The sequence below is a fragment of the Microcebus murinus genome, chromosome 2, assembly GCF_040939455.1.
Source record: "Microcebus murinus isolate Inina chromosome 2, M.murinus_Inina_mat1.0, whole genome shotgun sequence".
NCBI lineage: Eukaryota > Metazoa > Chordata > Mammalia > Primates > Cheirogaleidae > Microcebus > Microcebus murinus.
In genome coordinates, this window is record NC_134105.1 from 92,068,871 (window position 1) to 92,092,869 (window position 23,999).

Consider the following 23,999-nt stretch of genomic DNA (forward strand, 5'->3'; position numbering starts at 1 on the left):
GCCAGAAAGCCTTAAGAAAAAGCAAGAGAATTTTGCAGAACTGAAGGTAAAGTGCCTGAGAAAGAAGTCTGCCCAAAAGATGCTTTGAAAGGCAAGAAGGAAGCTTATTTATGAAAAAGCTAAGCACTATCACAAAAAATATATACAGATATACAGAACTGAGATTTGAATGGCTGGATAGCAAGAAAAGCTGGCAACTTCTAGGCATCTATAGAACCCAAATTGGTGTTTGTCATCAGGATCAAGAGGTATCAGTGGTGTGAGCCCAAAGGTCTGAAAGGTGTTGCAGCTTCTTTGCCTTTACCAGATCTTCAATGGAACCTTTATTAAGCTCAACAAGACTTCAATTAACACTCTGGGGATTGCAGAATCATATATTGCAAAGGGGTACCCAAACCTAAAGTCAATAAATGAACTAATCTGTAAGTGTGGTTATGGCAAAAATCAGTAAGAGAATCACATTGACAGATAACACTTTGATTGCTCGATCTCTTGGTAAATATGGCATCATCTGCATGGAGGACGTGTTCCTGAGATCTATACTGTTGGAAAACATCTCAAAGAAGCAAATCGCTTCCTGTGGCCCTTCAAGTTATCATCTCCAAGAGGTAGAACAAAGAAAAAGACAGCCCATTTTGTAGAAGGTAAAGATGCTGGCAACAGGGAGGACCAGATCAAGAGGTTTATTAGAAGAATGAACTAAGGTATCTACCATGATTATTTTTGTGATTTGGCCAATTAATAAAAAGTGACTGTTTTAAAAATAAAAACTTTTCACTTTGTTGTTCCTTTGTACCTTTTTAGTCTTAATTTCACTTATTTCTAACCTGATCTTTATTATTTCTTTCCTTATACTAAATTTTGGGTTTTGTTTCTTCCTGCTTTTCTAGTTCCTCGAGATATACTATTAGGTTACTTATTTGAAATTTTTCTACTTTTTTAATGTAGGCAACTATTGCTATAAAATTCTCTCTTAATACTGCTTCAGCTACATCCCATAGATTTTGCTATGCTGCCTAAGTTTTTTTTAATTCCAGAATATTACAGGGGTACAAATGTTTGCGTTACATGGATTGTTTTTGTACTGCTTGAGACAAAGTTATAAGTGTGCCCATCTCCCAGAAAGTGTACACTGTACCTGTTAGGTATGATTTCACCCATCCCCCTCCTCCCTGCTCCCACCTGTTTGATTGCCGTTGAGTTTCATTTTCCATTCTTACAATACTTCACTTAGGAGAATGGTCTCCAGTTCTATCCAGATTGTTACAAAATGAAGGTATTAATCTAGATTGTTACCAAATGAAGGTATTAATTCATTTTTTATGGCTGAGTAGTACTCCATGGTATACATATACCACATTTTATTGACCCACTCATGAACTGATGGGCACTTGGGTTGATTCCACTTCTTTGTAATTGTGAATTGTGCTTCAATAAACATGCGAGTACAAGTGTCTTTTTGATAAAATGACCTTTTTTGCCTTTAGGTAAATACCCAGTAATGGGACTGCTAGATCAAATGGTAGGCCTACTTTTAGTTCTTTGAGGAATCTCCATACTACTTTCCATAGAGGTTGTTCCAGTTTGCAGTCCCACCAATAGTGTATAAGTGTTCCTTTCCACATCCATAACAGCATCTATTGTTTTGTGACTTTTTGATAAAAAGCCATTTTCACTGGGATTAGGGGATATCTCATATCATCCATTGTTTTGATTTGTATTTCCCTGATGATTAGTGACACTGAGCATTTTTTCATGTTTATTGGACATTAGTCTATCTTCTTTTGAAAAGTTGCTGTTCATGTGTTTTGCCCACTTTTTAATGGGGTTGTTTTTATTTTTTTCTTGATGATTTGCTTGAATTCTTTGTAAACTGAGGTTATTAGCCCTTTATAAAATGTATAGCATATGAACATTTTTTCCCATTCTTTAGGTTGTCCGTTCACTCTGTTGGATTGTTTCCTTGACTGCGCAGAAGCTTTTTAATTTAATCAGGTTCCATTTATTTATTATGTTGCTGTGATTGCCATTGGGGTATTCCTGGTAAATTCTTTGCCTAGGCCAATATCTAAAACAGTTTTTCCAGCATTTTCTTCTACAATTATTATGGTTTCATGTCTTAGTAAGCCTGTTATCCATCTTGAATTAATTTTAGTGAATGGCAAGAGATATGGATCCTGTTTCAATCTTCTACATGAGGCTACCCAATTTCCCCAGCACTGTTTATTAGATGGGGATTCTTTTCCCCAGTGTATATTGTCTTTTGCTTTGTCAAAGGTCAGATGGCAATATGTGGATAGTTTCATCCCCAGGATGCAAGGATGGTTCAATATACGCAAACACATAAATGTGATTCACCACATAAACAAAAGCAAAAACAAAGACCATATGATCATCTCAATATACGCATAAAACGCATATGACAAAATTCATCAGCCTTTCATGATAAGAACTGTCAACAAAATAGGCATAGATGGAACATACCTCAAAATTATAAAAGCCATATATGACAAACCCACAATCAACATCATACTTACAGGGGAAAAATCAAAAACATTCCCACTTAGAACTAGAACCAGAAAAGGTTGCCTATTGTCACCACTTTTATTCAACATAGTGCTGTAAGTCCTTGCCAGAGCAATTAGGCAAAAGAAGAAAATCAAGGGTATCCAAATGGGGAAAGAAAAGGTCAAATTATCACTCTTTGCTGATGACATTCTCTTATACCTAGAAAACTCCAAAGACTCTGCCAAGAGACTCCTTGAAATGATAAATAAATTCAGCGAAGTCTTAGGTCACAACAAAATCAATGTACACAAATCAGTAGAATTTCTATACACCAATAACAGTCAAGTGGAGAATCAAATCAAAGACTAAATACCTTTCACAATAGCAACAAATAAAATAAAGTGCCTAGGAATATATTTAAACAAGGAGGTAGAAGATCTCTACAAGGAGAACTATCAATCCCTGAGGAAGGAAATCACAGAGGATGTAAATGGAACAAATGGAAAAACATATCATCCTCATGGTTTAGCAGAATCAACATTTGTTAAAATGTCCATACTACCCAAAGTGATTTATAGATTCAGTGCAATCACCATCAAAATACCAACATCATTTTTCACAGATCTAGAAAAAATAATTCTATGCTTCATTTGAAACCACAAAAGAGCCCAAATAGCCAAATCAACCTTAAACAAAAGGAACAAATCTGGAAGAATCAATCTATAAGACTTTAAGTTATACTACAAGGCTACAGTAACCAAAAAAGCATAATATTGGCACAAAAATAAAGGTATGCTGTATTTCTATTTTCATTTGTTTTAAGAATTTTAAAAAATTTCCTTCTTTAAATGGCTTTCTTGACCCATTGATCATTCAGGACAATGTTGCTTAATTTCCACATATTTGTTTAATTTTGAAAGCTCCTTATGTTATTGATTTCTAGTTTTATTTGCACTGTGAGACTTGTTTTGTGACTTAATATGTGGTCTATTCTGGAGAATGTTCCGTGTGCTGATAAAAACCATGTGTATTCTCCTGCTGTTAGACGAAAAGTCCTATGAATGTCTGTTAGGTCCATTTGGTCTAAAATGCAATTTGAATCGAATGTTTGTTAATAATTTCAGTCTAGTTGGTATGTCCAATGCTGAGTGCTGTGCTAAAGTCCCAAACTACTATTGTATTGTAATCTATCTCTCCCTTTAATTCTAATTTCTTTATATATCTGGATGCTTTGGTGTTGAGTACATACATATTTACAACTGTTATATTCTCTTGCTAAACTGATACCTTTATTATTAAATAACAACCTTCTTTATCTCTTTTTACAGTTTTTGATTTAAAGTTTGTTTTATCTGCCATAACTATTGCTCACTTTGGTTTCCATTTGCATGAAGTATCTTTCTCCATCCCTTTTCTTTCAGTCTATGTGTGTCTTTACAGGTGAAATGAGTTTTCTCTAGACAGCATATAGTTGGATTGCTTTTCTAAATCTATTCAGCCAGTCTGTATCTTTTAAATGGGGAGTTAATTCAGTTTGCACTTGAGGTTATTATCAATGAATGAAGACATAATTATATCATGTTACTGTTTTCTGGTTTTATATATACTTTGTTCCTTTCTTCCACTCAGACACAAACACACATAGCCTAGGCCTACACAGAGTCAGGATCATCAATATCACAATTTTCCACCTCTGCATCTTGTTCCATTGGAAAGTGTTCAGGGGAAATAACACGCATGGAGCTGTCATCTCCTAGGATAGCCGTGCCTTCTCTTCTGAAATACCTCCTGAAGGGTATCTGCACACCTAATGTGTGCAGTGTACACTGTTTGGAGGATGGACACGCTTGTAGCTCTGACTCAGGTGGGGCAAAGGCAATATATGTAACCTAAACATTTGTACCCCTGTAATATTCTGAAATTTAAAAAAAGAAAGTGGGTAAAAAAAAAATATATTGCTTAACTTTGAAAGGTTCAGTGGAATTAAACCCTGGGGGGCCATGAGTAGATTTCCTTATTGGCCACAACCTCTACCCTACCAGCACAGGGAAAAAACTGTAGAGAGAATCAGGATACCCCTGCACTAGTTGCCAGGGTAGTGGTCTAGAAATTCTCTGCAGAGACCTAGCTGTGGGCTGTACTCAGCCCTATTGTTTGCCTCCAACATAACTGCAACACCATCATAAGCTCAGACCCATTTGACAAACAAAGTTCCCACTTTCTGGTAGAGGGATAAAATCATTGGAGGTATTATTGCAATATTGTTGGACTTTGTATTTAATAACAAATAAAGACAAGTGAAACCCTGTAACACATATGTCTTTCCTAGTGTGCCAAAACTTCCATTTTATTGCAAAAAGAATCAAATTATTATACAGTCTGGCACAGAGAGGAAAGTCACCCCTGATTTAGGGCATATGATGAACAAAACAACAATTACAAAGCAAGTATATAGTACTATAGGAACATGTGTAAAGGACACTAACTCACATTTAGGAAGTCCAAAAAAATTTCCAAAAGAAAATAATATTGAATCCAAGACCTGAAGGATGTATAAGAATTTGCAAAGTTGGGTATGAGGTGTAACAAAATGGGGAATCAAGAAAAGCATGTGAGAAAACCCAGAAGTACGAGATAACATGACAAAAACTAAAGAAAGTTCAAGAGGCCTAAAGCATGGAGTGGAAGTGAAAATAGGTATGAGTGAAAGAGATAAACTGGTGAGGTGGGTAAAAGCCATATTGTAAAAACTATAATCATGCTAGTATGATTTTATTGTAAGGATGCTAGGAAGTCAGGGAACAGTTGTAAATATAAGAAAAACAATCAAGCTTGTGTTATAACAGAAACAATAACACAATAACCTGGCTTCATAATGGAGGATGGGGAAAGATAGGAGGCAAGAAAAAGCAGTTAGAAAGTTAAAAAAAAACCTACTCCAGTAATCTAGATCAGGATAAACATTTTAGGCTTTATGGACTACACCAACTCTGTTGGACCACTCAACTCAGCCACTATAGCATGTAGACATCAAAAATAAATATGTAGAGCACTTAGCCTGGCTGAGTTCCAGTTAGATTTGCCCATGGGCAATAGTTTGCCAGCCAGCTGAGTACTGACAATAGGTCAGAGCAGGGAATTAGAAGTGTGAATTAGGAAAAGCATTCATATTCAAAAGATATTTAGCTAGAAGAATCCAAAAGTATTGGTAATTGAAAATGTGAGATTAGTGTGAAGGCAAACCCACAGAAGGACTCTAAATCCTGACTTTAGCAATTCACTGAATAGAGAAGGGAAGGGACAGGACTGGGTTATGGGAGAGGAGCTCACATTCAGCTCACATTCCACTGGCCAAGCAAACCACAGGGCCAAGCTAGAAGTCTGTAAGGGCAAGGAAGAATTCTCCTCCTACATGAAGGCACTACAAGTCATGTGATAATGACCACATAATCCTCTTACAAGTAGGAATAATTACAGGCAGTAAATAATCAGGAAAATTAATATAACATACAGTTAAGTCTATCTGGCTCTAAAACTCTTACCTAAATGCTAATGAGATTTGTTGTTTTTGCATAAAGGATACTGGTACATCCAATATATCTATATATTCATTTACATCTACATCTACCTACCTATCTTATATGGAGACATGTATATCCTATTTGATAACTTTAACATATTTTTTGAAGGAAAACTTTTTAAATTCTTTTTATTAAAATAATACTCATATTACAAGGCTAATAACAAAAAATAACTCTCTCCAGCCTTACCCTGCCTTACCCCTTGATTCCCACTTCCTAGCTATTTCTTCTTTCTCCTCCTTTCTTTTTTATTTTGGTGTTTGGTTTTTTTTTTTAATAGACAGAGTCTCACTCTGTTGACCAGGCTGGAGAGCAGAGGTACAATTATAGTTCACTGTAACTTCAAACTCCTGGGTTTAAGTGATCCTCCCACCTCAGCCTCCAGAGCAGCTAGGACTACAAGGCTCATACTACCATACCCAGAATCTCCCTATGTTGCCCAGGCTGGCCTTGAACTCCTGGTCTCAAGTGATCCTCCTACCTGGGCCTCCAAAAAAACTAGGATTACAGGTGTGAGCCACCACAGCCAGCCATCTTCCTGCTTATTTCTAAATAAAATGCTTATAGTGCTTTCTTCTATTTCAAATGCTACCCATTCATTTCTTACTTTTGAAGATGAGGAGATAACTTTCTTAGCCTTTCTGTGCCTCAGTTCCTTCACCTATAAAAAGGGGATAATAGCCTATATCTCATAGAATTGTCATAAAGATCAATTAAGTTTGTGTGTGTTGCTTAAGATAATGGAAGACGCAGACTACATGCTAACTATGAATAATTATAACACACACCCTCCTGAACTATAGTTTTTTTCCCCAATATAGTTTTATCACAAATTTTAGTTAAATCCATGTTTGATGTCTAGTATTGATTACATAAACGTTGTTCACAGCTAAGCCAAGCAGTTATCCATGATTAAATTTTCCTCTCATAAATTTTTCATCTTAGAATTTTAATTCCCTCATTTTTTTCATTCACTTAATTTTCTATATACCTATTACTAATTCATCCTCAAACTCTCTATAAGTATTATGTATCTGCTTTCAATTTACTTAAACATTAGTTTCTTTATTTTCCCCCTTGAAGATATCTATAGTTTTCTGTCCTCATATTCCATTTTGGACAGGTTATTTTCTAGGCCAGACACAAGCTATCATCCCAGGATATCTGGAATTATCCTGAAATTTCTTTTACCTCTTCCTGTGTTGGCTATCCTGTTTCCTGATACTATGGGTTCCTCTTTTTTGGTTTATTCATTCATTATATTACAGTATATATCCTCCCATAGCTTTCAGAGAGAGGGAGCATGGAGATGAATTTTTTTGGAAACTTGAAGCTCTAAATATATCTTTATGTGGTATCTTTACACTTGGTTAACAGTTAGGCTAGGCATAAAACTTGAAGTTGAAAATCAATTTCTCTCATTGTATCAGTGTCTTCTACCGTCCACTGAAGGTTCCCTTGTCTTCTTTCTAGCTTCCAGATGAGCCAGAAGTTGCTGCTGAGGGACTCAGTATCATTCTGACTCCCATTCTTTTGTATATGATCTGTTTCAATCCTTCCATCTACTCCATGCTTAACCCAAGTTCTAATTCTTAATGTTTTAACACTCCATAACATTTCTTAGTGCTGATCGCTCAAAAGATCCTTTCAATCTGGAAATGTGTATATAATAATTCAGTTCTAGGGAACTTTTTTGTATTTTTTGTTTGATAATTTCTTCCTCTACATGTTTCTGGAACACCCACTAGTTAGATGTTAGGATTCCTACATGAATTGTATTCACTCTACTATTTTCTTTTTCCTTGTTCTTGTATAGTTTTTCCGGGAAATGGTCTCAGCTTTATCTTTTAACTTTTCTCATGTATTTGATTTTTTTTCTAGTTCTCTTGCTATTGTCTCTTGTATAGTCTTGTATATTCAAGCTCTCTTGTATAGTCTTTAAGCATTCTTTTTTATTTTTTAAATTGACAGATATAATTGTATGCATTTAGCGTGTACAACACCATGTTTTAAATATACATTGTGGAATGAATAAATCTAGCTAATTAAAATACATATTACTTCATGTATTTATAATTTTTGTGGTGAGAATACTTTATATCCACCCTTTTAGCATTTTTCAAGCTTATTTAACATAGTCACCATGTAGTAGAATAGATCTCAGATTTATTCCAGTCTTTCTATAGTATTCAGTTCTTTAAAAATATTATGTCTTTAAAAAGTGTTCTTATGAAATCTTATAAAGTAAGGAAGATTTGGGATAGGTCTATTGTTCCTTATACATATGCTCAAACAATCCTGTTTTCAGTTCTACCTCACTACTACAGATATAGCTGATGCATCATCATCTTTTATTTTTTTTTAAGACAGAGTCTTGCTCTGTTGCCCAGTCTAGAGTGCCGTGATGTCAGCCTAGCTCATGGTAACCTGAAATTCCTGGGCTCGAATGATCCTCCTGCCTCAGCCTCCCAAGGAGCTGAGACTACAGGCACTCACCACCATACGTGGCTAAGTTTTTGTTTTTATTTTTAGCTGCCCGGCTAATTTTTTCTTTTTTCTTTTTTTAAGTAGAGACAGGGGTCTCTCTTTTGCTCAGGCTGGTCTCGAACTCCTAACCTCAAGCAATCCTCCACCTTGGCCTTCCAAAGTGCTAGGATTAAAGGCATGAGCCCCTACACCTGGCCTCTTAATTCTTAAACATAGGGGTTTTACTTGTTTCTTATTGGCTTTCCCTAGCATAGACACTTAGATTTTTACTTTCTTCACTTTCTATCCACTTTCCAGCCTTCAAAATTATACTAGTAGTTCTTATTAACTGTCTCCTCTCCCATTCTTTTAGTCCTTGTGGGCTGATCTCTTTTCATATTTATTGTAATTTTGAGGGGGGTTTAGGAGAGATCAGGTGGAAATTAATGTGTGTATTCAAACTGTCATGTTTATTAAGGAGTCTCATTTGTCATATACTTACCATCCAGCCTTAGAAATAAAACATTACAAATACAGCTGAAGTAGTCTCTGTGCTTCTGACTAGCCTTTTTCATTCTACAGGTATAAAATCATGCTATTTTCACACAGTGATTTTTATTCATTCTAATATTAATTTTTTTAAAAATCAAAGAAACAGAAAATATAACATTAGAATGTTTTGCTCATCTTCGCAAATGTATCTCAAACACCATGTTAAATAGTAACAGGGAATGTTCTTGTTTTAGTCTTATTTTGGAGGACTAAGTTAAGCTTTATCACTGAAAATAATTTTAGATTCTATATTGACTATATTCTCTCAATTAAAGTTTAGAAGATAATTCTCATTGTGAACATGTATAAATTTTTTATGTACTACATTATGATTTTTCCTATTTTTTTCTATCAGGGTGATTTTTAAAAATAGCTCTATGAGGTATAATTTACATACTATTAAACTCAGTCATTAAGTATACAGTTTTAATATACAAATTTACTAAAAATTTAAATTATAATTGTACATCCATCATCACACTCAAACTTTAGAACATTTCTATTACCCCAAAGAGTTCCTTTGTATCTATTTGCCTGTTCCTACCCACCTAACCTGTAGGCAACCATCGATCTGCTTTCTATCTCTATAGATTTCTAGAAATTTCACATGAATAAATCACACAATATGTTGTATTTTTTGGCTGGCTCCTTCCACTCAGCATAATATTAACGAGGTTCATCCATGTTGTAGTGTGTATTAATAGTTTTTAATTGCTAAACTATATTCTTTTATGGATCTAACACATTAGTTTATCTATTTACCAGTTGATGGATATTTGGATTTTTTCCAATTCTTGGCTATTATGAATAACACTGCTACGAACATTTGTACACATTTACATTTTTACTTCTCTTAGGTAGACACCTAGAAGTGGAAATGCTGAGTCATATGGGAAGTAGTATATATACAACATTTTAAGAAATGGCCAAACTATTTTCAATTTTGCATGCCTACCAGGAGTATACAAGAGTTCTAGTTCCTCCATGTCTTTGCCAACACTTGGTATGGTCAGTCTTTGCCTTTTTAATTTTAGCCATTCAAACAAGTGTCTTAGAGATCCAGTAATGTTAAGTCCTCCAACTCTGTTCTTTTTAAATTTGTTTTGAATATTCCATGTCCTTTGTGTTCCATATATATGTTTGGTATTATCTTACGTGGTTTTCATGTGTACTTCCCTCATTAATAATGTTGAGCATCTTTTCGTGTGTCCATTAGCCATTTTTACCTTCTTTGGTGAAATGTCTATTCAAATCTTTTGCCCATTTTTAAATTGAGTTTTTTGTCATCTTATTATATATTCTAGATACAAATACTCCATTATATACATGATTTGGAAATATTTTCTCTCAGTCTGTGGCTTGTCTTTTCATTTTTTAATGAGATATTTTGAGTAAGTTTTTAATTTTGATGACGTCCAATTTATCATTTTTTTTTCTTTTTTAGATGTGTTTCCCAGAAATATTTGCCTATCCCAAGGTGACAAAGATCCTCTATGTTTTCTTCCAGAAAATCTAGTTTTACTTTTTATACTTCCATCTATGATCCATTTTAAGTGATTTTTGTGTATGGTGTGAGGTAAGAATGAAAATCCATTTTATACATATATATATATATACAATTGTTCTAGTATCATTTATTGAAAAGACTATCATTTCTTCATTGAATTGCTCTGAAATCTTTACCAAAAATCAACTGATTAAATGGTAAGAATTTATTTCTAGATGTTCTAGTTTCATCAATCTACTACTCATGCCAATGCTACTCTCTCTTGATTACTGTAACTTCATAAATTTTGAAATCCAATAAGTCCTCCAATTGTTCTTTTTATATCTGTTTTAAATATTCTACATCCTCTGTATTCCATGTATGTTTGAGAATTAGCTATTCAACTTCTACCCCCAAAAAGCCTACTAGAACTTTGAAGGGATTATTAATACATTGAATATATAGATATATTTGAGAGAATCACCGTTTTAATAATACCAAGTTTCCCAGATCATCAACATGAAATGTTACTCCACTTATTTAGGCCTTTAAATTTTCTGAGCAATGTTTTGTAGTTTTCAGAGTACAGGTTTTACACTTTTCCCCATCCAAGTACTAACCAGGCTGAGGTTGGGCTCATTCAGGTTGGTATGGCTACAGACAAATGAGATTGGGCTCATTCAGGGTGGTATGGCTATAGATAGGTCTTACACTTTCCATGTCAAACTTATTCCTAAATATTTTATTCTCTTTGATGCTGTTATGAATGGAATTTTCTTATTGCTGAATTACTCACTGCTGGTATACAGAAATGCAGTTTTGTATACTGATCTTGTATCTAGAGACCTAGCCAAATTCATTTGTCAATATAATTTTTTATAGATTCCTTAGGATATTCTAAATAGGGGAATACATCATGAAGAATAAAGGTAATTTTCATTTTCCTTTCCATCTGGATGCCTTTTATTTCTTGTCCTTGGCTTACAGCATTGGCTAAGATCCCTGGTATAATGTTAAATAAAAGTGGTAAGAGCAGATATCCTTGCTTTGTTCCTGATTTTAGGGAAAAACAGTCTTTAATCACCAAGTAGAATGTTTGCTGTAGATTTTTCCTAGGCAACCTTTAACAGATTGAGAAAGTTACCTTCTATTCCTAGTCTATTGTTAATGAGCATTGAATTTTATCAAATGCTTTTTCTATGTTTATTGAGATTATGTAATTTTGTCTTTGATTCTATTAATATGGTATATACTACATTAATTTCTTTTTAAATGTTAAACCAAAGTTGCATTCCTGGGATAAATCCCACTTGATCACAGTAGATGATACGTTTTATATTTTGTTGAATTTGGTTTGTTAATATTTGTTAATATTTTGTTAAAGATTTCCACACCTGTTCGTATCCGAGTCACGGCACCAAAAAAAAAGATTTCCACACCTATGTTCACAATGAATTTTCTTATGCTGTCTTTGTCTAGCTTTGGTATCAGGGTAATACTAGTTTCACAGAATAACTAGGGAAGTGTATTTCCTCCTCGGTTTTCTTTTTTTTTTTTTTTTTTTTTTTTTTTATCTGCTTTTTCATGGGAATCCTCCTCAGTTTTCTGAAGAAATTTGTGTAATATTAGTATATTTGTTCTTTACTTAATTAACTTCTACAGATCCTTCAGATTACATTTTAAACATCAATTTCTTAGAGAAAGTTATCTGACTTCCTTGACTAGGTTCACTTATTTCCCTTATTTTAGGTGTAGTAACTTGTAAATAACTCTTCTTAGTAAATTTATCATAAATTTTTACTCATCATGATTATTTTTATTATTGTTTCTCTCCCACTTTACCATAAATTGCATAAATAGAAAAATGCTGAATGTTTTTGCTCACCATTATGTAGACATATCTACTGCCTGATACATGATAGGTAGGCATTCAACAAATACTTGTTAAATGAAGAATACATAATGGCTGCTTTAATTTTATGTTTGGTATTTATTTCCCTGCTTTACTTTGGCTTATTACTATTTTCTTTCTATAGATTCTTCAATATTAATATGATTCACTGTAACTTTCTTCCTAGTCAATCTAGACATTTATTAATATAGACATTTAGAGTAATATAATTTCATCAAGTATTACTCTGGAAACATTCCATAGATTCCATTATAATGTCTATATTTTTATTTCTATCTTTCAAAAACACAGATATGATGTAGCCCCTCTATTTAAAAACCATCAAAGTTTTTCCATTTGTACAGAATACTCTCTGAAGTCCTTAGTAAAACAGTTAAACAACAAAGGAATTTATGGCCAATCACTCCATCTATATATCTTACCCTCCAGTCATCTTAAGCTACTTGTTCTTCCCTTAACCAAGTCTTATACTTCTGTTTGTTAATACTTTTCCTCTTATGCTCAGCACCTAGCAAAATGCCTTAAACACAGTAGCTCAATAAATGTTTGTGGAAGAATGCATACTACTTTTCATAATCCAAGTTAAGATTTTTTAAATTTATGCCTTTTGTAATTTTGAATTATACTTTTATATACATAATTTTTAATTCTTTACTATAATCTGATGTTAATATTTTAAGTTTTTTTCTTTCCTTATTTTTATATTTGTTTTCAAAAATATTTGTATTTGTGTCAATCTATATTTAAATTGCATTACTTTATTCTTTGATCAATTTTTGTCTAAGACCTAACTAAACATATTAAACATATTAAAAAGACATCTTGGCTTTTCTCTCATCACTATTAGACTAGGAAACCCACAAAGGTTAGAACCATGTCTTTTTTATTGTATTCTTAACACCTCATACATGTGTGGCACATTAGCTCAGTAAGTTTTTATAGTTGTTTTAAATTTCATTCTTCCCACTCCTGCTAAATTAAAAAGCATACATTAAGGAGCTGTTAGGTAGATTATCCAACCAGAGGACATTGAGTAAAAATATGGATTATGGATGGGGTTCAATTAAATATAGCAACAGACACTGAATTCCTAGTATGAATCAAGATGTTCTAAAAGTGGAATACAAACAGAATTCCTGACCTCAAAGGGTATGAACACACACAGGTTAACAAATAACTTTTACATGGTATACTAAAAGGAATGTATTAAATGATGTGGAAATAAGAATTGAGGAAATCTTTAAATTGTCTAGGGGAAGGAGGAAGGTAAGGAAACTATACCAGGAAATAAAATCCTTTTAAGAAAACCAAAACTCAGACAAACTATAGTACTTGTTCAAGATCACAAAGCTAGATATCACAAAACAAGATCTAACTTCATACTATCAATACTGTGTAGCAGTACACAAAAGAATAATAGGACAGAATTTAGAGTTATAAAATAAAATCTGGGGATTTATTCATCCTAACTCCATCTCCCATCAATAATGAAGAACTGTACAAGATTATGAAAAGTTAGCCAAGTACCTTGCAGTTCAAATAGCTTTCTAGTTGATTGGCCTATTTAACAAAAAACTATTAAGGTTATTCACCCATTTTTTAAAGTGTTCATAGAGGATCTATAAAAAAATATCTTAAAAAGAGTCCCAAAACAAGAATCTGCCAGCATTTATCAGCACTTTCTAAGGAAGAGAAACCATGAATCTGGTAGACCTAATATTAAAGTCAGAGAAATAACATTCTTTTTAGGGAAAGGGATGGTTCTTCAGGCTTTTCTACATCTCTCAAGACTATTCAATTACATCTGACTGCCAAGCAACCATTCCATGACTAATTTGCACTAGCATCCCCATACACCTTGACCCCACAACCCTGACTTTGGAATATTAGAAGATTATTTAATCTTCTCCTTCCCTATTATAAATTAATAAACTGGCATTCTGAATTATAAACAACAGGTTTTGGTTGCCTGGTTAGCATAAAATAACCTAATAATCTGCTCAGTTCTTGAATTAAGAACCTGAAAAACTTAAGACCATGCTCTAAACCAGTGGCTGAAAAAATGGGAGCCCGCAGGCTGGATTTCGGTTGCAAATGGACTTTATTTGGCTTGAGGGGTTAGGGCAACTCTCTTAAAACTCTGGATATTTCACATAAAAATGCATTATTTCCAGGTTTTCTTGAAAAATCTGAAACTTGCAACACTGGACCTGACTGCCATGTGGTAAAAACTGGCCAGAGCAAAGTAACCACAGCCCCATTTATATAGGACGTTTGCTCGCTAATTCGTCATAGATCAACTACTTCTATTTCTATTTCCTTGATACTGAGGCCAATGTGAACTATCACTTATGATGCTTGCACTGTTCTTTTTCTGATAAACTTCAAAGAGTAAAGAATGTCATACTTAGTAGACAAGTGCAGATTTTTTTAAAAATACAATCCACTCTTCACATTGATGCAGTAAAACAAAGTTATCAATTGACCTTAACCGAAGAAATTGAATCAAAGAAATCAATTTACCTTAATCTGAGTCTGTTCGATTGATTTTTCCCATATCTGCTGATCATATGCTCCAATCTGAAATAGGGAGCAGGTTATTTAAATGATGCAAATATCCTTATATATATAAGTCAAGCCTCACAAAAGTCATGAATTTGGTATCTGAAAAATGTTTGTGCTTCTCAGAGTTAGAATAAATTAGTACTTCCAAGGGACTGTTTTTTTCAGAAATCTAAAATAGCTGGACCTAAAACTAAGTTAAAAAACAATGCCCTATCTGGAGAAAAGATTAAAAAAAAAAGAAAGAAAAGAAAAAATAAAAGCAAAATTTAAAAAAATGCCCCAAATATTTCAAATTAAATATTACCTTAAAAGATATTTCCACTTTTTAAAGGAAACATCAATAGGAAAACTAGAAAGGAATAAAAGGTAAGGGGGAGCTCAATAAGACTGCTGTGGGTACTAATCTGAGCAGATAAAGGTTTTTTATTTTTTTCCTTTTTAAAGCAGTTTGATCAGAAGAAAACTTTCAAAGCATCGCCGCGGCATTGTGTCTGCAGCCTGGAGAAGGGAAGTGACTCAAAAATCTTATTCTGGGACTTAGAACGGGGTTTAAAAGACATAATGACCTTGTACATCAAATTTTTCGTTTTTGTTCGGACATAACAAAATAATACCTGGCATTACCAAACTCAGGGAAAAGTAACGTAATATTCTTTTGTGGGAGCTTCTTGCAGGAAGAATTCCTTACAAATAAAAGATATTGGTATTACCTTCTTTTGGTACCACGATATAGCATCTCTCTCATTTGAGGCCATCTGTGTCTCCAGCTAGAGAATGGGATTTCACTGAAAATGAAGGAAAACCAGTCGGTGAGTCCAGTTGCTGAAGTTAACTCTTCGAGTTTGGGTAGGGCTCGAAAATCGCTTCTTTCAGCCTCTCCATGAGCTGCTGTTTCTTTCTCTGGCTGTTTGCCAGGATAAAAAGAAAAAAAACAAAACAAACAAACAAAAAAAACTGGCGCAGTGGCGACCGGAGAAGCCTCTGCAATATTTTGTGCGAGTGTGTTCATGGATGCAGGGGAGGGGAGGCCGCTGGAGTGGACCTGCACCCCACCTCCTCCGCACCCCAGCATCCGGCTCTCACCTGGTGTCCGCTGCCCCGCAGGCCAGCGGCCTGGGCCTCTGTCTTCAGTGGCCCCCGTCCGGCCCTGAGCGAGGCTGCGGGCCCTGCAGGCCGCATCTTCCCCTAGAGGCGGAGACGCCGGCGGGGCCGTTACCATGGAGACCGCGGAGGCCGCCCCAGCCTCGGCGGCAGCCGGCCGCCCAACGCCCCGACCACTGCAGCCTATTGCCACACACGCGGCCCCTCCAGGCGCAACCTACAGGGTCACCAGACTGCCCATAAAACAAGCACAGAATGAACTGGAAGAGGAGGGGGATAAAAAGCGAAGGAGTCTTCGCTAGGCCGCCAGTCGCTAGGGCGACAGCTAAAGGCTTTGTGCCAGGCTGGAAAACACAGGCGGAAAGGCCCCAGGGCACTGAAGGCAGCGGCGGCGGCGGGGCGGCAGGGTTCGTCTTCCCCGGCTCGGGCCGGGGCGGGCCGTGACTCAGCCAGCCCAGAGCTGGGCGAAAACAGCTCGGCAAACCGCGGCACAGCCACCCTCGGCTTCCGCTTTCCGGCTTTCCGTGCGGAGGTGGCTCCGCCCCTGGGCCGGGCCTTCCCGCCCAGCCTCCGTCCAGGCTCGGGTTTGGAGGTGCTGGGGGGCCACACAGCGACCCCTGGCCAAGAGCAACCTCAATCCGGTCACTCTTCATGTCTAAACTTGAAAGTCACTTTCTCGGAAACGACTTTCCCATCCAGTAGTCTAAAGAAGGTCGGCCCTGATATTCTAACAGCTCCCGGTTCGTGTCTCTGTAGCACTTATCTTTGCATTTGATTGCTTAATATCGGTTTTCCCCAGCGGGCTATGAGCTCCATGAGGTAAGAGACTGGGGCCTCGCACAAGCCTGGCACATCGGTTCTCAGTATTTGTTGAATGAACGAATGTTTGTGGGCATTTACACTGCCCTGAGACGAAGATCCTGACAGGCTGCGGCTTAGTCGCTCCCTTCCTCTCTCCTCTTGGACTTGAGCTTTCTGGTACACAAGGATAAAGAGCAGGGACAACGCTTGGGGGAGTCGCAGGAGACTTTTCCCAAACTAGGTCAAGGGAAGGTGGCAGTGGGAACTGTTTCTAGATTAACACATTAACTGCCATGTGAGTTGTATTTAACTCATGCTAGTTTTGAGCCCGGGGCCTCCTGAAGCATTTGTAACTTACACGTCTCTGCCTTGGGAGCCGAGTCAACTCTTTTTCATGTTGCAATTAACTCACGCACAGAAAACAAAAAACAAAATTTTCATTAAATTACAAAGGATCACTTTGTTTTCGAAGTTTTTATTCTGCTTTCATAGTAAAACACCATGACTTCAAGGAAAAAATTTTTCTAGTGTGGCAGTTGATGTGTTAAGAATTCAAGAAGGCTGACAGAGATCAGGAGAAAGAAAGGAATAGTTGAGCCCTAAACTGAGTATTCAAGGATAGTTACAGAGTTTTTGAGCCACTTTCCTCCTCTTTTATTTTTGCCATTAATGGAGCACTGACCCCTAAAGGTCATTCTCCTCACCTTATTTGAAGCAATGTTCTTGCTTACCCACAGCATGTAGTGTTTGGGTCAGGTAAAGCCAATGACCAGATAATAGCTTCCACTAGGGAAAGCCTAAAGGGTGCAGCAGTAAATGTTCTACTATATTATTTCTTATAATCCATTAAATAGCACCAGGTGGAAGTTATCCCCTTTTAACCAAAGAGGAAAATTGACTAAGATAAAAGTAACTCCCACGGGGCTAATTTTTTAAAATTTTTTCACACAGACTTATATTCCTTCTGCTTTTGCTCTTTGACAGCTTTTCATCTTAGAGCTAAACATTACAGTTTTGTTGGGCTTCAAGAGAAATTGGCCAACTTAAAAAATAAATGACTAATGAAAGTCATTTATTGCATATCTAAATATTTGCTTTAAAACCTAAATTACAGGCCAGGCGCGGTGGCTCATGCCTATAATCCTAGCACTCTGGGAGGCCATAGGCGAGCAAATCGTTTGAGCTCAGGAGTTCAGGAGACCAGCCTGAGCAAGAACGAGACCCCATCTCTACTAAAAATAGAAAAATTAGCTGGACAACTAAAAATATATAGAAAAAATTAGCCAGGCATGGTGGCACATGCCTGTAGTCCTAGCTACTCGGGAGGCTGAGACAGAAGGATTGCTTGAGCCCAAGAGTCTGAGCTAGGCTGATGCTATGGCACTCTAGCCTAGGCAACAGAGTGAGACTCTGTCTCAAAAAAAAAAAAAAACAAAAAACACAAAAACCATAAATTACATTAATAGCAAAATTGTTTTACTTCATTGTGTAGCACACAAGACATTTGGGTGAGTGTGTTTGTAGGAATTGAGTCACTTAAAGTCCTATGAGAGATTTTTAACTACATCATTTTAATTTTCAAAGAAGTCCTATGAGAGAATAGTGGTTAAGTAGCAAACCATTTTTCATGGCCCTGTTAGAAACCTTTCAGAGCTTCCTAAGGCTGCCATTAAATAAGGAATGGGCTTTGAACCCAAAATTGCATTCAAATTCCTGCTCCCACTAATGAACTATGTGATCATAGGCACTTTGTCCAATCTAACAAGCCTGTTTTCTCACCTGAATTATGGAGATAATTACCCTCCTACTAAAGGCTGTGAGGATTAAATGAGGGTCCCTCATATAAAGTGCCTGGCCCATGGCAGTTACTCAAAAAATGTTGCCTTCCTTTTCTATTTTTCATGAGAACTGAGGGCTATCTGCTTTGGACAAGTGCCTCAATTAAAGAGAAGTTCACACAAAAACTGATGAGGAAAATCCATTTTCTTATATCACATAATACATCAATGACATCTTAAGTCTATACACCATCTGCATTAATACTCCATGCACCTTCGAGAATATGTATATCACCAGAATAAAAATTTTAAATGGTCCTCTCATATAAGCCAATTTAAGTAACAAGAGGCATAACTGCCACAAATGTCAAGAGTAATTTTTCTTTTTCCCCAAAACTAACTGCATCTCAATATGGATGGAATTTCTTTAGAAAAGAAAATCACAAGATTTTCTTTAAAACTTTTTTTAAATAACAGGGGATGTAGAAGGGGAGGGATCAGTACTCTAAAAACAGGTTCCAGGTATCTAGAATTCACATGTGCTATTCATTTTGTGATGAAACACCAGTAAAGGACAAATCAGACTTTGTTTATTAAAAAAATACTTTACAGGAAAAAAAAAAAACCTCTATGCATTCCATTGTCCTATTTTACAAAGAAATAGCTTAACAATTTAACACACTTAGACAGCTACAAAAAAGCACTGTGTTAAAAGGATTATTATTCACACAAATTTAGATTTAAGACTATTCATTAAAAAACCTTTTTAAAACACTCGTTAATGTCAATAAACAAACTAAGGCCACACAACGCAAATAGTCCGCCAGGCAAATTATACATTTCATCTATATGCAAAGACCTCTTAGATAAATTAAAGCCACAGGAAAAAAAGTCATAGCTGCCAATCAAAATGAAGTTTAGTCACAGAAAACACTATTACATGAAAATTTACAACATGTGATAGTAAGTAGTACATAAGTATTTCTTTAGAGAGAATTGAAAAGTGCTATATTTTAAGAGACAGTGGTCTCAACTACATGCACAAGTGGATCCTAAAAATGTATGAAGAAAATGGAAGGCCATAATATTTATGGAGAGACATTTGCTTTTAAAGCAACAAACGTTCAAGATAAGGATAGGTCCCTTACGTGCTAAAGAAAAACATATGTATTGTGCATTTCTTCTACTTGCATGGCCGATAAATACAGCTACAACCTGTTTTAAAAACATAAAACTTATTAGCACAAATGTGAACATCTGGCATGTGCTAGTGAAAGGTTCTTCTTTAAAAACCTGTAACAATGATAAAACAGATTAGAAAGACACAAACTCAATTATCCTAAAGGTAAAAATGCAAATAAATTTTTAATGGCAAATACAAATGAAAATATAATGGGCTAATATTAATGATTAAGAATATATTCACTAAGGGTTTTCATGGATTTTGGAGTTTCATTCCTATATTAGCTTTCATTCTAGACAATAACATTTATATAGGGAAAAGCAATAAGCAAATGTTTCCCCAGTCATTAAGTGTGACCTTTACGCCTATTAAGACTGATGTAAGACATCTTTTCCTAAGGTTTAGTAAAGAACTTTATTTAATAAGCTCCTTTTTCCCCCCTACAAGAGCTTGTAATATTAGTCAACTGATATTCCAACTGTCTCTAAGGGGCACTTTTCAAAAGTCTTTAATTAAAAACAATTAAGTGCCAGTTTAAAAATTCTAAGTACTAAATAAGCAAATTAAACGTACAATTAAGCCTAGGAATTCATTTTTAAAGAGTTAAAAGTTTGGGGGGAACTATTAATAATATGCAGGTTTTTATTATTGCTTTGTGAATTTGGACTACCTCTTTGTATCATAATCCTACTCAGAGCATATTTTGGTAATTAGAAAAATGACTTCTGGGGCAGGGGGAAGACTTTAATCCTTTTTAATAGATACCGTAAAATCATTCTAGTTAACTAAGTTAGGAATATTCATTTATTCTGTCCTTTCCATAAGCATGTTTTAAAAATATCCTTCTGCTCCACAAAATACTAAAACTTATAGCCACATTCTGCAAGTAATCTCAAGAGTTGGCACAACGGATAATATACCAAAAAAGGAAGATCAGCTTAAATTCCAGTTACAACTTCACTGCCATCACTACTTTACAAATCAGAAGACGCCAGATTGCTCCATGCCTCACTCCACTAAACCAAGTAATTTTATGATTTAGAAAAGTTGTAATCATTTGTATCACTAAACTAGGATACAGCTTTGAAAGCAGTAAAAAACTCAAAACTTCTGCTTTTATATTCATCAGTCTTTAAAGCATGCTATTAAAATCTAATACTCACATAGGACATTCAGGGTTTCCAGATACATTACTAGCTAAATGTTTCTCTCCATTCTATTGCAATTCTAACATACAATGAATTTATTAGTACATGATTTTAAACGTTTTTAATACTCTTTTAATATGTTTATACTGGAGGTGAGGGTAGAATGTTTTATAAAAGGAAAATGGGGATTTGCTTTTGATTGTAGGTCTTTGCAGATCCGCTGGTTCCTGAGTGATTATACACAGTGCTGGCTGTCAGGAGACAGTCTCCTTGTTTATTAGCAATGACCAGCTTAGATGACAGATGGCATCTGCTGGATGGCAAGTGGGAGATGGGGAAATCGGATCTTGGAAGACAAGAAAAATAAAAAACTTTTTGCTTTAACAACCTTGCTCTTCATGATTATTTTAAAAAGCAAATGTTGCCTGAGAAGAATTTTACTTTGCACAGCCTGGTAAAGCTCTATGAAATTCTTCTGGACAGAAAAATAATAACAAGAAATAACGCAAACCCACATACTTTTGTGATTAACACCCTCCCCCCCAAAATAACAAAAATACCCTCAAAGGCAGGTCCCTTAAAAACTAGTCTTCATAAACTAGAATTTACCTTAGAATTTATACCTAAGATTTAAAAACACCCCTGCAATAATCACATTACCTTTCATACCATTCTAATTACCTTATTTACAAAGATAACTAAAGCCAACATCACTTCCAATTCATAAATGGTTTACATTGAAATGTTTCCCTATTTGTCTTCATCCTTTGTAACAGAGAATACATACATATACATATATATAAGGAATAATACAGATTCTAACTAATCACTGCAGTATTTGCTGATGGTTACTTTTCTATCGGTTTACACAGTGACCTCTATACTTTGCTAATATGCTTTTAACTACACAACAATATTGCACAAAGTAATATTTATATAAGATTTAACCTATTTCAGAATATTTTAGAAATAATTCATATTTGATATTTCAAAAGATGCAGCTAAGTTTTCATGGTGACAGACATAATAAAGCAGCATCTTTTTTGCCTATGTTAATGTAAATATTTCAAATCTCACCATCCAGGAAAAAAACAACAACTCCAAATTGCACTGTAACCAGGTAGATACAAAAATCTGGTCTTAGGTGTGGGGAGTACTCTTCCTTTAATAAACAAAAGGCCTACTGTATTATTAACTAAGAGAAAGTATAATGTGTATAGCATTAACACTCTAAAATAACAGAAAGTTAGGACCACATTAGCTATATGAACTGTGCCTGTTTGAAAAATAAATTGAAATACTCAGGCACTAAGCATTAGGCTACCTGAAACTCTAGGATGAAGTCTAGTGCTGTGTTCCTTAATAGAAAATAGCAACACAGATCATAGTAAATAAACCCAGGTATTCACCAGTTAAAACTGTGGAGTGTCTCAATAGTAGATATTCATCACAAAGAGGTTGATGCCAAGTGACAAGAATAGTTTATCCTAAGTTTGATGCTCAAAATATGGCAGCCTCATCAGAAAGACTGCTATAATTCTCTAAAGTTTGATATTTGTAATCAGTTTAGGAAGCAAAAGTATCCACACGAAATGTGAGGATTCTAAGAAGTAGAACAATAGAATATCATATCAACAATAGAGAATCATGTCTCTTTTATCCAAAATATCTTCCATAGTTACCATATATTCTAGAAGAGATTAATGAACCATGGATAATGAATGACCAAGGACTATTCATCTTTAGATTTTTTTAATTGAAATATCCACTGGGCTTTAAATAACAGATACAAAAAAGACAGTTTGGATCAGAAAGTGCTGTGCTTTCTCTTTTGTTAAGAAACCAGAGAGCCACTGAATTTTCCTTAGAAATTACTTGTTCTTTGTGGTTAGAACTAAATAACTTACTTGCCCATATACCAGATGCAGGAAATCTTTCCCGCAACCTCTGCCATTTTTACTGTAGAAATTGAATCTGTGTCATAAAGACACAGGTCCTAAACCATAAATCTGATGTATCGTAAAAACAGCAAGTATGGCAAGAGAAAAGGCAAGAGAAAATTAAGGGAAGTGAATTATTCACCAAATAAGAATCTGTTATTCCAGAGAATTCTCATTTTGATTTGAAGAAGAGATTGAAGTGTTACCTCACACCTTAAAACAGAAAGTAGCAGCAGACCCACTATTACATACTGTACTAACGGGATAAGATACAACTCTTAACTTTGCATAATCTGTGTAAAAAAGATATGCTTGACATTTGTGGAATGTCATTTCTCTTTATAGAATTATAGGCAAGATTTCTCCAATAAAACTTAACTTAAGCCAGTTATAAAACTATAACTTCACATCAAAATTTAAAAAAGTTAAAAAATGTGTTTGAATATGTACATATCACACAGGAGTGCTTGAATGTTCTTGCAGATTGTGTTGCTGGTCAGAGTCCAGTCTACTTTCCACTTTTAAAACTGGGATAGGCTGAGTCTTCTGATCTTGCTGTAGATTAAGTTCTGATGAAGGTGGGAAGGATGATGAAGCAGTTGTCAAAAGCTGCATCTCTGTACATGTTTCTTCAGATTCAGTTTTTATCCTCACACATTGGGAGTCAACTTCTAATTCTTGCTTTCCAGTTAAACCACAGTCCACGTTAGAATTGCTTTCTGTGTTTTGAGTGGCTTCCACAACAGGGTGGTACTGTTTAAGCCTTATATGCCAGGCTAAGCTGCACACTGCTGATACTGTTTTGAACTGATGAATGACATTTCTAGGGATGAAGTAGATATCATTGTCACAAAGCTGAATTCTAGCATAACGAATGCCTTCCCGCCTCATTTGGTTTAGTTTAGCTTCATCCACCCACTGTACACACTAAAGAAAGGAAAAAAGTTGCGTGAGACTTTAAAACATGTAATAATTTAG

At 35.3% G+C, this 23,999-nt stretch overlaps 2 protein-coding genes across 3 annotated transcripts in view; both read right to left on the reverse strand.

The window, feature by feature from the left end:
• Positions 1 to 16,293, reverse strand: part of PHTF1 (putative homeodomain transcription factor 1) — a 65,162-nt gene extending 48,869 nt beyond the window's left edge. For both annotated transcript variants that reach the window (XM_012778435.2, XM_075999998.1), the window contains exons 1-3: positions 16,154 to 16,293; positions 15,781 to 15,855; positions 15,029 to 15,085 (exon numbers count right to left, since the gene is read on the reverse strand). In XM_012778435.2, coding sequence (XP_012633889.1) covers positions 15,029 to 15,085; positions 15,781 to 15,825 — 102 coding nt within the window. In that variant the 5' untranslated portion in view covers positions 15,826 to 15,855; positions 16,154 to 16,293. The remainder of the gene's footprint in view (positions 1 to 15,028; positions 15,086 to 15,780; positions 15,856 to 16,153) is intronic.
• Positions 16,294 to 22,816: 6,523 nt separating this feature from the next.
• The window catches only part of RSBN1 (round spermatid basic protein 1), a 47,988-nt gene continuing 46,805 nt past the window's right edge, over positions 22,817 to 23,999 (reverse strand). The window contains exon 7 of the mRNA XM_012778434.3: positions 22,817 to 23,948. Coding sequence (XP_012633888.1) covers positions 23,475 to 23,948 — 474 coding nt within the window. The 3' untranslated portion in view covers positions 22,817 to 23,474. The remainder of the gene's footprint in view (positions 23,949 to 23,999) is intronic.